This window comes from Coenobita brevimanus, chromosome 46, assembly GCF_032717465.1.
Source record: "Coenobita brevimanus isolate Jiangsu-jjx chromosome 46, ASM3271746v2, whole genome shotgun sequence".
Lineage (NCBI taxonomy): Eukaryota > Metazoa > Arthropoda > Malacostraca > Decapoda > Coenobitidae > Coenobita > Coenobita brevimanus.
The window spans coordinates 23,334,551-23,348,358 of NC_136999.1; the positions used below are offsets into that span (position 1 = coordinate 23,334,551).

The 13,808-nt window shown below is 43.8% G+C and overlaps 1 protein-coding gene across 1 annotated transcript; it reads left to right on the top strand.

Annotated features, from left to right (window-relative positions):
• Nucleotides 1–3,451: 3,451 nt before the first annotated feature.
• Nucleotides 3,452–5,706, top strand: LOC145398672 (uncharacterized). Its single transcript, XM_080271477.1, has 2 exons — nucleotides 3,452–3,878; nucleotides 4,373–5,706. The coding sequence occupies exons 1-2, from the start codon at nucleotides 3,452–3,454 to the stop codon at nucleotides 5,704–5,706; spliced, it is 1,761 nt and encodes a 586-aa protein (XP_080127603.1).
• Nucleotides 5,707–13,808: the final 8,102 nt, after the last annotated feature.

The window sequence follows — 13,808 nt, forward strand, 5'->3', positions numbered from 1 at the left end:
GAATCCCCTTGACGTGGTGGCGGGGCTTGAAGCGTGGCTGGCAGTGCCACCTACTTTGCTTTAGAGGCATGCCTACCTTTGTAGGGTTCGGCATTTGTCGGTCTCTTGGACCAAGCACCCCCTACATCACTGGTGGAGGAGGCCTGCTGGTGATGTTAGTCCCTGCCCATTTACCATCTAGGGCAGGACAGTCGCCTCCCCATGTGTTTGCCGTGCGTGGCGTCCCGTAATGCTGGGAGACGGGAGTCCTGGGGGTTGAGCGATGCTGGACGATGCGCCCTGCAACTAGCAATACACCTCTTTGGTCCCTTATTCTGGCTAGACGGGTGGCCTGGTTGGGCCCGACCAGGTCAATCGGCTGGTCATGCGTTGGCTAGGGTCAAGTGGGCACTGGGGGGCCTGGTGGCTCCTATCGTCCTGGGGTTGCCCTCATCCGGGCCCCCCATTGGTTACCTGCGTATACTCTCCCACTACCTCTGGGGTTGCCAGAGGTCTTTTCCCTGGGATCTAACCTCCCCTTGTTGGGCTCCATGGTGGGTGGAGGGGTGGGGGAATGAAGGTTTTTATTTTTTGATATGGATACCACTCCCCCCAAATCTGATGCTCGTGTGGAGGACGGCCAGTCCTTTGAGTCCCCTGCTGGGGAAAACTCGCACTTAAGGGTGCTTTTCTGTGCCGGAATCAGAGACGCAATTGCTTACGACACTCTTTATGCTGCCATGAGGCCTTATGGTGTCATGAGCAGATTAAAGCTGATACTGTGCCAGGATGGAGCTTCATTTGACGCCTACATTACCTTCTGCAAGAGAGCTTCTGCATTGGCTGCTCTTCGAGCTTTAGATGAAGGTACCGCATTCCTTAGATGCAAGGCTAAACTCTTCAGTGTTGCAAATCTGTCCGACGATCCCTTTGACTTCATACCTAAGCCTTTCGAGGGTGACATTCCCATGGACGTTCCTAAGCCGTACTGGCATGTCGCCACATACAAGGATGGACTTAACAGTTTTATCAAAGGATTGGAATGCCTCAAGAGAAAAATAGGGAATATCCCTGAGGGGAATTTGAAGAGGTATAGGAAAAATTTGTTAGTCAAAGCAGGGAATGACACACAGGCTGCCCTTTTGTCTAAATATACTCCATCTCATGACTCGGTTCTTCAGTCTGTCTCCCCACATAAAACTTTCAACACTGCTAAAGGAGTCATTTACAGCAGTAATCTTTGTGATTTTAAGGATGAAGAGATACTGCATCGTTGTCCTGCAAATGTTATTGAGGTAAAGAAGCTGAAAGGCGCAAATTCTGCTATCTGTCTGACATTTTCATCACCTCATCTGCCAGACTACATCAAAATCAGACATCTGAGATTTCGTGTCAAGAAGTTTCGCCATAGGCCAACACAATGCTATAACTGTTTCGAATATGGTCATGTGAGGGACTCCTGCAAAAGTCAGAAATTATGCTTTATTTGTTCTGCCAGTCACGACCCTGAATTATGCTCTAACTCTAAGTTCTACAAGCATTGTGGTGGTGCTCACTCTCCAAATTCAAAAACGTGCCTGCAGTACCAGTTCGAGCAGGAAATCATTGCGGTCGCAGATAATGAGCATATTAGCTTTGGAAGTGCTTGGCATCGGTTGTTGGCGGCCCACAAACACCAGAGCTCCAAATTTTCAAGTATCGTCCAAGGGTTTCAATCCCACTGTTCTGATGGACAGTCCCCTCAACTTCCTCGCGCTACTATTAGATCACTAAGCAGAATGTCTCTCAGTCATCTGCCAAGCCTCTTCCAGCTTCTGATGACAGGTCTTCTGTTGGTCTTTCAACTTTTCAGATTTGCATTCATCCCAAGCCCTTCGTGGTTCTGGTGTTGTCTCTGGTAAGGGCCCCTCCTTTTCTCGGTCGTCCTCTGTCCAGTCATCTTTACCTTTCACTTCAAAGGCCGTCAGTAAGCAGAGTGCAGTTGCTCCCTCTGTGGGGGACCACTCTCGAGCAATCTTGTTGTCCCCCCGTACTTTAAAGGCCGTCAGTAAGAGGAGTGCAATTGCTCCCTCTGTGGGGAAGCACGCTCGAGCAATGTCATTGTCAGCTCGTCCCTCAAAGGCAGTCAGAAAGCAGAGTGTGGTTGCTCCCTCTGTGAAGGTGCACCCTCGTTCAACGAATGTAAAGGCTGACAATGACTTCACTTGTCCTCCCCATTCTAAGAGATCCCGGAACTCTTCTCCCCCTATGGATACTGGTAGCATCCCACTATCCAATAAGTTCTCAAATCTTGGTAAGGACTGTTCACCTGACGACCGTTCGATGGATGTTTCTCCTTTATCTTCTGTCTCAGACCCCCCTGTAATGTCTGATACAATTGTCCATCCCCTCCTGAGGTGACAAAAACCTGTGTCTGTTTCGTCTGAAACTTCTAAGTTTCCAGTCACCAAATCCGATGTTGATATGTCCGTGAGGAGCCGTTGTCTGCCATTGCACCCTGATACCAAACGTGTGCCTTCATCTTCCCAACCGTGTAACGGAAGGGTTGGGGCTTCTGACATTAGCAGGTAATTTTCCATTCTGACATCTTGCAGTGGAATTGTAAGGGTCTTTGCTCTAGGTCTGAGCAACTAAAAGTTCTGATGCATGACTTTGATCCAGGTATCGTTTGTCTCCAGGAGACCATGTTGGGCTCTGAGGTATACAATCCTGGATTGAATTACGCCTTTCACGGGTCTCCCCCTCCACCAGGAAATCGGGCGCACGGGGGTGCAGCAATAATTGTTCACAGGTCCTTGCAGCACTCTTTTGTTCAATTGCAGATGACTCTCCAAGCTGTTGCTGTTACGGTTGTATTGGAATATTCGCTCACGGTATGCTCCTTGCATCTTCCACCTGGTGGTGGTTTCAGTGAGCATGACATTGAAGACTTTATCCGTCAGCTTCCTGTCCCCTTTCTCCTTGGGGACTCTAACACCCATAATCCATTATGGGGTGGTACAATTTTGGATGCTGGTGGGAGGATTATAGATGACATACTCCAATCATATAATATCTCATTTTACAATGATGGCTCTATGACTTACCACAATGTCTGTAGTGGAGCCTCCTCCGCTATTGACTTGAGCTTGTGTTCTCCCTCCATCCTTATGGATTTTCGTTGGTCAGTAAATCCTTTTCTGAATGGAAGCAATCATTACTCAATCCATTTAAAGTATGTGAAAAATGTCCCTGCTCATTCCTCTCCTAGGTGGAGTAAGCGGAAGGCTGATTGGTTGAATTATAAAAATGGTATACTTCTGACTAGGCCTTTCGAGTCCTTCTCTAGTCACTTGGAAGCCTATGATTATTTTGTTGCTGCGATTATGGGCAGTGCCCGTGTGGCCATCCCTATGTCGAAAGGTAAACCGCGTCGACCTGCGGTCCCCTGGTGGAATAAAACCTGTGCCATACTAAGGAAAATTAGGAGGAAATGTTATCAGCGTTACAGACCAGTGGCTCAGCTGCCACGCACCAAATTTACCAACGTGCCATGGCAAAGCAGCGTCGCTACTTTCGAAAGGCCAAGCGGGACTCCTGGATATCTTACATCAACGGCATTAATTCCAAGACTCCCTGTAGTGTTATATGGACGAAAATTAGAAAGCTTTCAGGCGAATTTATCCCATCTCCCAACCCGACATTGAAAATAGGTGGCAACCTCCTCACTGATCCTGCTGAGGTTGCAGAGACCTTACGGAGGCATTTTGCTGATGTCTCCAAGTCCTCTCGAATATCAGGGAATGGTATTCCTGACATGCCTCTACCTTCTCCATCTTATTGCAATGCTGCCTATAATGCTCCGTTCACACTCCGGGAACTGGAAGACGTTTTGTCATCGATTACCTCTACATCACCAGGTGAGGACAACATCCTCTATTCAATGCTCACAAATATGACTGTTATGGCTACGAAGTTCCTTCTAAAGATCATTAACAAAATTTGGGAAACGGGCATTTTTCCTGCCAGTTGGAGAGTTTCCCTCATCATTCCCATCAGCAAGCCAAACAAAAATCCCTTTTTGGCTACCATCTATTGACCTATCGCATTGACCAGCCGTGTTTGTAAGATGATGGAAAAGCTAGTTAATGCAAGGTTAGTGTGGTACTTAGAATCCGAAAAGCTGCTTTCTCCTGACCAGTTTGGGTTTTGGAAGAACCGTTCGACATTAGACCCCCTCCTGATCCTCTCAAATAAATCCAGTAAAGCTTTGCCAACCATTGTCAGACTATTGGGGTGTTCTTTGACCTCGAGAAGGCGTATGACACAACCAGGCACACTAGTATTCTTCTTCAGCTGTCTTGATATGGCATAGAGGGAAATATGTTTCGTTTTATCCGCTCCTTCTTGTCAGAACGCTGCATTAAGGTTCGTGTCGGAAATGTTGTATCCAGCCCTTATAGGCAAGAGGAGGGTCTTCCCCAAGGCATCATTCTTAGTGTCACCTGTTTCGCTGTGGCTATCAATGGTGTTCTCGCTCGGATTTCACGCCTCGTGTTGGGCTCCCTGTATGCTGATGATTTGGCAGTTTGTGTGTCTGGCTACAATGCAGTCGAGATTAGTCATCACCTGCAAAAGTCCATATATACTATTTGTCGTTGGGCTGATGATAATGGTTTTTGCTTTTCACCTTCCAAGACTGTTGCAGTCCGCTTCACTAGACGCACACGCCAGGAGGTTGTCCCACACTTAAAGTTAAATGACGACATCATCCCTTTTGAGAAGGAGGTTAAGTTTCTGGGCATGATCTTTGACTCACGTCTCTCTTGGTTACAGCACATGGATTATCTGAAGCTTAAAGTCAAGAAATCATTGAATATCCTTAGGGTGGTCTCTGGTTTTGATTGGGGTGCTGATAGGAACTCCCTTCTCAGGCTCTATAACTCTTTGTGCTGGTCACAGATTGACCACGCTTGCCAGATTTATTCCTCTGCATGTAAGACCAAACTTCATGAGCTTGATGTGCTCCACAATACGGGACTACGACTGTGCTCGGGTGCCTACTGCACTTCCCCTGTGGAGAGTTTATATGTAGATACAGACCAGTTTCCTCTGGACTTACACAGGCATGAGTTAGGGCTTCGCTCCATTGCGCGAATTAAGAGCAATCATTACACCAATCCTTGTGTTGATGTTCTGCTGCAGTGTGACTCGTCTAAGTTCTGTGGTCCAAGAGCCTCTATACCATTCCAGATTTGCATGCTTTCTGTGGGTGATGCATCGCTGAGGGAGCAAAAAATTGAACCAGTAAGCTACAGCAGTCTCCCTCCTTGGCTCATTCCGAAACGTAATGTGTGTCCCAAAACCATATGTAGAAAAACCTTTTTGGATGAAGAAACTAAATCGAAGTTTTTGCGCCACGACCTTCTCCACAGAGACTCAGTAAAGTTGTATACTGATGGATCAAAGTCACCCCTTGGTGTAGGCTGTGCTGTCGTCCAGAACGGGGGTGTACGTCTTGGACAGCTTTCAAATAATGCGTCTGTTCTCACTGCTGAACTAACTGCTATTGAGAAGGCTCTTGAAGAGGCTTACTCAATGCCGGGGAAGACGTTTACAATATATTCAGACTCCTATGGAAGCTTGACCGCCATTATACAGTTTAACACATTCCACCCTATAATAAGGAAGATTCAGTCTTGGCTTTGGCGCCAGGTTACAAAGTATAAATTTGTTTTGTTCTGCTGAATACCATCACATGTTAATCTCTATTGGAACGAATTTGCTGATAAAGAGGAAAATCGGCGTGTTCTCTTCCTTCTGTTGGGTATAATAAGGTTCCCTATTCTGATCTGAACACCATTATCCATCACTTTGTTTGGTCTGAGTGGCAGGCGAGATGGGCTTCCCCCTCCCTGGCCAATAACTCGAAGTACAAAGAGATTTGGCCTTCAGTCTATGCCTGGTCATCCTCTTCTCAGGCTTGTCGGGGTTTTGAGACGAGGTTGACTAGGCTGTGAATTGGCCATACGCGTTTAACTCATGGGTTCCTTTTGGACAGAGGGGTCCCACCCCAGTGTGACATCTGTCATATCACTATAACTTGCAGGCATTTCTTATTGGACCGTCCGACCTATGCCCGCTCTCGGGCGAAATTTTTAACAAATAGAGGATCCCTATCAGTTGTTTTAGGTAATAGAGCAAATGTTTCTAGCCTTATGGCGTTTTTAAAGAAGACAGGGCTATACTGCAAGCTGTGATTAGTGTTGTAATAGTTATGTTTGAGGGCTTGCTGTCTACATCCGTTTTCATTTTACCTACGATTTTTAGTTCCATGATTACTGTGTAGTAGTTTTCTCTATTTTTATACTCATTCTCATAAACTATTGTCTTTCATACTTCACTCATCAAAGCGCTGACTGACCTATCAGGTCCCAGTGCTTGGCCTTTGGCCATAACTTCATATTCCATTCCATTCCCATGATGAGTGGAAGAGCCCATGGCTAGGCAATTTTGTCTTGACATTTATGATGAGAGTGACCAGCCTTGCACATCCCTTACTGGCATTAAGTGAGCAATTAATCCCAACCATCCCTTGGATAAAAACCTGCACTGGCTCAATCCGACTGAAGCGCCATAATTACTCACTAAACCACCAGGAAGGAGTAGTTGCAAGGAGAGTGGAAAGGTTACAAGAGGATGAGAAAAAGGCAGAGTATAAGAGAGAAGTGGAGAAACGATTGGGTAAATATGAATTGGAGCAGATGGGAGATGTGGAAGGTGTGTGTAGGATATTTACAGAAGAAATATGTGCAGCATGTGATGTGGTGTGTGGAAGGAAGAGAAGACGGAGGGGGGTGCAAGGAACAGCGTGGTGGACTGAAGAGGTGAAACAGGCTGAGGTACAAAAGAAGAAAGCATGCAATGAATGGATGAGAAATAGGGGCGTGGAAGAAGCTGAGAGGCGGAAGAGAGAGTTATATGTAGAAAGAAAGAGAGGTGAAAAGATTAGTAAGAGAGTAAGAAGAGAGTGGATGAGGAATTTGGAAGGAATTTGAGTGTAAAGTGGAGGGACTGTAAGAAAATGTTCTGGAGAGAGGTGAAAAGAATAAGACAGGGTGGAAGTGAAGTTAGCAGGGGAGTGAAAGATAAAAATGGTAGATTACTAGTGGAGAAGGGAGAAAAAGTGAGCAGATGGAGAGAACACTTTAAGGAATTGTTGAACGTAGAGGATGGTAGTAATGCGCGTATAAGTGGCTGGGGAATGGCTGGGAGAAGGAGGGAGGTGAGAAGACAGGAAGAAATCAGTAGGATAGAAGTTGTGGAAGCAATGAAGAAAGTTAAATCGGGGAAAGCCCCAGGAATTGATGGAGTGTGTGGTGAAATGCTGAAGCATGGGGGAGAGATAGTAGTAGAATGGATGTGGAAGATGTGCAGATTGGCCTTGGAGGAAGGTAGAGTCCCGGAGGATTGGAAGTCAGGTATAATTATTCCCTTGTACAAAGGAAAAGGGGAAAAAGAAGTGTGTGGTAATCATAGGGGCATTTGTCTTCTTAGTATAATAGGAAAAGTGTATGGTAGGATACTTATTGACAGAATTAGAGAAAGAACAGAGAAATTAGTTGGAGAAAAACAGGGAGGCTTTAGGACGGGAAGAGGTTGTGTAGATCAGATATTCATTCTCAGATCTTTAGTGGAAAAGTTTCTAGAGAAGGGAAAGAAGTTGTATGCGGCTTTCATGGATTTGGAGAAAGCTTATGACAGGGTGGATAGACAAAGATTGTAGAAAGTGTTAAAAATATATGGAGTAGGTGGGAAGTTGTTGAATGCTGTGAAGCGTATGTACGATGGTGCGAAGGCTGCAGTGCGTGTGGATGGTGAACTAAGTGAATTTTTCTCTTTGAAAGTTGGTTTGAAACAGGGATGTGTCATGTCTCCATGGTTGTTCAATCTGTACATGGATGGGGTAATAAAAGAGGTACAAGATAGGGTAGTGGATGTTGGAGTGGCCCTGGTGAGAGAGGATAGTGTTTGGAAACTCCTTGTACTGTTGTTTGCAGATGATACTGTGTTGTTGAGTGAAGACGAAGGGGAGCTGCAAGGCTTGGTGGATGAGTTTGAGAGAGTGTGTAAGAAACGGAATCTAAAGGTGAATGTAGGGAAGAGTAAAGTGATGGTCTTTGAGAGAGGTGAAGTCAGTGAATGTACAGCGAGGTTGGATGGTGAGGAATTGGAAAATGTGAGTGCGTTTAAGTACTTGGGTAGTGTGATGAGTAAGGATGGAGGTTTGGAGGGTGAAGTGCTTGAAAGGGTACAGCAGGGAAGAAAGGTTGCTGGTTCTTTGAAAGCAGTGATAAGAAACAGGGAAGTGAGCATGGCCGTGAAAAAGTTACTACATGACGTATTGTGATACCAACTCTAACGTACGGAAGTGAAGCTTGGACGTTGTTGGAAGGACACAAGTCAAGAGTGAGAGCAGTGGAAATGAGTTATTTAAGAGGAGCCTGTGGAGTCACATGGAAAGACAGGCTGACGAATGAGGATATAAAGGAGCGTTGTGGTGTTGATGTGGATGTGATAGGAAGCGTTATGAGGAACACACTGAGGTGGTTTGGCCATGTGGAGAGGATGGAGTGTGAAAGACTGACGAAGAGAGTGTATGTGAGTGAGGTGGAGGAGGGAAGAGGGAGGAGGAGGCCGAGAATGAGATGGAGGGATGGGGTGGAGAGGTATATGAGAGAGGGGTGTGTGAGTTGGGAGCAGGGCAGTGAAATGGTGGGGGACAGGGCGACTTGGAGGCGATTTGTTTGTGGCCACCCCAAACGGGATTGAGGCGTCTGGCAATAGATAGATAGACCACCAGGCGCCATTATTTGGTGTTATATATATATATATATATATATATATATATATATATATATATATATATATATATATATAAGAGGAATGAAAAACAAATGAATAAAAAAAAAATAATCCGTACACCAGATTACTGGCATCCTCCATTCATAAAATATCTGTAACAGAAGGACTTGAACAGCTGTAGGTTAAGCTTAGGGGGGTAACAACTCCAAGGAAGCGAGTTCCAGAGAGACGCAGTTTGGGGAATAAAAGACCTCTGATAGGCAGAAGTTTTGCAATATGGCTGTGTGACATTCTAATCATGAGAGCTACCAGATGCCCATGTAGCACGAGGTAAGGCATGGATAGGTGGCGCAGTGTAAGAAACTTCGTCTGAGCATTTGCCCAAAAAATATCTGTAAAATGTTGCAAGGGAGGCAACATTCCTTCTTACCTGTAGGGGAGGTAGTTTATTTATATTAGCAGGGTTATTAATAATTACAACAGCTTTGTTCTGAATTTTGTCTAGTTGTTTTAGTGCAACCTCTCCACATCCATTCCACAAGGGTGAGCAATATTCAAGATGAAAGTGCACATGACTCATAAATTATAGCTAACTGCTCGTCAGTGATGTTACAGACTCTGTACAATAATCTAACTTTCTTTGAGGTGGTTTTAACAAGTGACCTGACATGGGAGGTCCAGCTGAGGGCATTGTTAATTGAGACACGGAGAATTTCAATACTTTAGGAGATTGGAATATTAGTAGCACTGAAGGTAATATACAAATCTGGCAATATCCGTCTAGTGGTAAATAGTATATACAGTATTTGGTTTTATTAGCATTAAATGAGAAAAGGTTGTTTTGTCCCAATTCATTGATCTTAGATAAGTCTTGATTTATGGAGATGGCTGTACTGCATTGAGAGTTAGAGATATTAGACTTTGTAAATGGGTCTTTGAATGTAAATGAACTGTGAAGTGTTGAGACATCTGCATATGAATTGGTGGGACTGTGGGTGACAGATAAAAGATCATTAATATGAACCAGGAACAGGGTTGGTGCCAGAACTGATCCTTGTGGCACACTGGCGTTAATTGAGTGGAAATTGGATTGTACATCATCTACTTTTACTCTTATTTTTCTGCAGCTGAAATATGAGGAAAGCAGAGGAACAAAAGACATGAGTCCATAGCAAGGGAGTTTGGACAACAGGGAACAGTGCCGCACCCTGTCAAAAGCTTTAGAAATATCAAAGGCTACTGCATGAGTTTCTCCATGTTGGCCAATTGATTGGTGGATGGTATGATTCAGGAGACTGAGTATGTCAATGGTGGATCTTTCGTGGCGAAAACCATATCGTCTGTCACTAATTAAGTTGCTGGATTCAAGATGTTTAACTATGTGCTTATTAATTAAAATTTCAAATCCTTTACCACGGGATGATGCGACACCTATTGGTCTGTAATCAGAGGGGTCAGAGGAACTTCTTTTCTTTGGAATTGGGTGGATATTGGCTTCTTTCCATGAATATGGTTACCACCCAACATAGTAAATGGTTTCCTGGTGTACAGGAAACCAAGTGCTTGTCACTCAATGTAAAGGCACCCATAGGCAGAAGAAAGAGGAAAGAATGAAGGGAGAGAAAGACAGAACAGGGAGTGTAGTCACCCGCAGGTAGTAGTAAGAGGAAAATAAGAACAGCAAGACAGAAGAGGAAGAAAGGAAGAAAGAAAAGGGCAGACACCCAAAGCATCACTACATCGAGTGAGTGAACGATGAGCGCCCCCACCTAACTAATAAATTAACAAAATATGTTCATGGATTGGTGACTGGTTAACGAATCGCAAGCAGCGTGTAGAAAGAATGGTCAACATTGGCTAGAAATAGCAGGCGGAGTTCCTCAAGGGTCAGTTGTAGGACAGTTCTTTTCACTATTTTTCAATCATTTGGAAAATGGACTCGTTTCAAAGATTTCGATATTGCAGATGACACGAAGATTAGAGGCAAAGTGATTACGAAAGCATGAATCTATGCAAAACGACCTGGATAAGAACAGAAGTGAAAAATGGCAGATTAAATTTAATGAAGAGAAACATAAGTTACTTCATTTTGGTGACAAAAAAAAATAATAATAGGAATAATAATATCGCACGTTCGATACTCCAAGGACGGAAGTAAAGGACAAGAAGGATTCAGTGGTTATTATCAGTAACAACCTCAAAAAATCAAAAGAAGTGTATAGCAGCCAGAAACAAGGCAAACAAAATGCTGCTTCATCACAAGGAACTTTCATCGTTAAATGCCCTATGAGATCTCTAAACTTTATGTCATTACTTAGACCTCACGTAGAATTCATTGTGCAGCAATGGTTCGCAAATCGTAATTCACAAAGAAAAGCTCAAGAGAATGCAGCGCAAGCAAAAAAAATAAATAAAAAACATAAAAAATCTGCGAAATTTACGAATTATAACGAAATGAAACCGAATGATTTCTCTAAAAAAGCTACAACTGATAAGATGTATAATGTATGTATCAAAATATCTCAACAAATCTGGCGATGTACGAAATGAGAATTTGCTGGAAATACAAAATGATACTGTGAATATAAATAATGAAGTGAAACTCAATAGATGCAACACCCACATGGGGGAAAAGTCCCTAATATTCACGCAGTGGAACAATGAAATAGGCTACCAGGAACAGTACGAATAGTGCAAAAACTCCTGGCACGTTCAAAATTCGGCAAAAAAAATATTTTGAGATTATGTCCTATAAGAAAGGTAGTGTTTTTTCTTTTATTTGCAGGTTGAAGTGTATGCTGACGACTGTAAGACGTTTGCATAACAGCGAGAACATCCCGCAGTTGTGTTTGTTTTTCTTTTACGGATCTGTAGAACAGAGATTACACAGTGCAAAGTTGTTCCTCTTCGCCTCTATTATAAAAATGTTCATACCTCTATTATCTAACAAGCATTTTTTTGTTTCTATCTTTTTTCCTGCCGGTTTAACCAGTTAGTGTGGTGGGTGGGGAGGAGCCTGCCTCTTTTCTATCCTTTTCTCTTACACGTTGGTTAGATCTTAGTACAATTAGCATTTTTTTCCAGCAGATAATCTCTCCATGAACCATCAGTTCTCTTGTTATTTGTACTTCCTAAATACTCCCATATATTCTCTCTCTCTCTCTCTCTCTCTCTCTCTCTCTCTCTCTCTCTCTCTCTCTTTCTCGTCTAGTTTTCCAGTCTGTTTCGTTCTCTCTCATTAATATTTTCTCCCCCTTTCAACTCTCTCAGTCTTTCACACTGTTTCCTGCTCTCCCTCACTTGTCTGCCTCCTTCCCTCAGCATTTTCACTCTCCGCTTCTCTCCCACTCCCCTATCGTTCCTCTTTCTCTCATTTCAGCTGAGTTAAGTAATGCGTCTGGACCAAGCTTGTTGAGGAAAAGGTGAGAGGTCGCCCTTCAAAGCATTGGGAAGTCCGGTACTTGTTGTCTTGCCGTAAGATTAACATCCCCTCCCTTATTTCTTCAACAATAGTTCACCCCAATTCCCTGTCCTCCTGTCTAGCATTCATCTTGTCCATCCTTGTTTATCTTCACTGTCTTTTCTTGTTTTGTATTCTATCCATCTTTTTCCGCAATTTTTCATTCATCTCAATGCTCATTCGCTCCATTTCATACTTCTTTGCCAAAATCTTTCCCTCACCTTTTTTTTTTTTTTCCATTTTCCTAAACTCCTCCATAGTTTATGTTCTTGCTTCTACCACTTGTTGTTGTTGTTGTTGGTCCAGAAAGCCCTTCATATCTTCATCTCGATGCCTTTAATTGCTTCCTTGGAATTAGTGTACCAGGAACCTGGGTCTCATTACCCGCTAAGAGATTTAACAATTTGACCTTAAAACACTTTTCAGATTTTGTTTTTTTCCTTCATACTTCTTCGTTTCGAATTTATGTAGTTTAGGGAGACTTTATAAACTGGAAGTGTTACAGCAGATATAGCTTAAGTCAAGTGTTTCAGTATAACAGCCTAATAACATCCTTGTGTAAAATCGGCGGTTACACCTTAAAATTTTTACACTAGCACTCACGTAGCAAGAGTGAGTGGTATGTTTGTGTGTGTGTTTGGGGGGGGGGCTTGGGTACGTACGTGTGTGTGTGTGTGTGTGTGTGTGTGTGTGTGTGTGTCTGTGTGAGAGAGAGAGAGAGAGAGAGAGAGAGAGAGAGAGATTCATGCTTGCTGGGAAAACCTCTGGCCCAAAACTGTCCGATCTTAAATAAACAGGATGCGGTAGTGTGCCTGGTAAAGCAGCATCGTTCTTGTGCTGTGTGGCAGGTCTGGCTCTGAGTTGTGTCGCTGGAGGGTAGGTGAGGAAGATGAATCTTGTTGCATGTCCTTCCCATTAACGTAGTCATTGTCCTTGTTCTCACTTGGTGACGTGTGGTGCCGTTTTGGTATTGCACTATAATCCAGGTTTGAACTGTACCTACGCGTAAATATGCAAGGGAAAAAAAATCCCGAGGTTCAGTACCCATCTATTACACATCAGCAATGGACTGATGCCCAACTGCCCTCAATCTACACCACTTGGGCAGTAGTGCTTACTGTTCCTGCTGTGCCAAGCTACGTGTATCACACTTAGATCTGATGTCTTGATATTAGAAAGTGCAATACTGTGAACTGTCATCAAGATTACATGGGAGAATTGAACATATGATGATACGAAATTCAAATGTTCATTGTTCCCTCCATCAGGCGAGATCGAGCCCTAGACTCAAGTTTCCAGCCCATCGATTATCCCATATCACTCTGTACATACACGGTTAATGTCAGTCAGTATAGAAACAGGCCCCAGTACATAAAGTTGCCCGTAGCATTATGAAACACAGTGTCAATACCGTTAATCTGTGGTTATCGGCGTTTGTTGGAAGGTCTGCTCCACCGCATGACACTGTTACTATAACTTCACTTCTTGGGAACTTAACGTACTATGTCCTCTTACATATCTGCCT

Coding starts and splice junctions, on each gene's coding strand:
- LOC145398672 (XM_080271477.1), top strand. CDS start 3,452: ATGTTATCAGCGTTACAGACCAGTGGCTCAGCTGCCACGCACCAAATT. Junction 3,879..4,372: donor GATTACCTCTACATCACCAG/GTGAGGACAACA, acceptor CCTTCTTGTCAG/AACGCTGCATTAAGGTTCGT.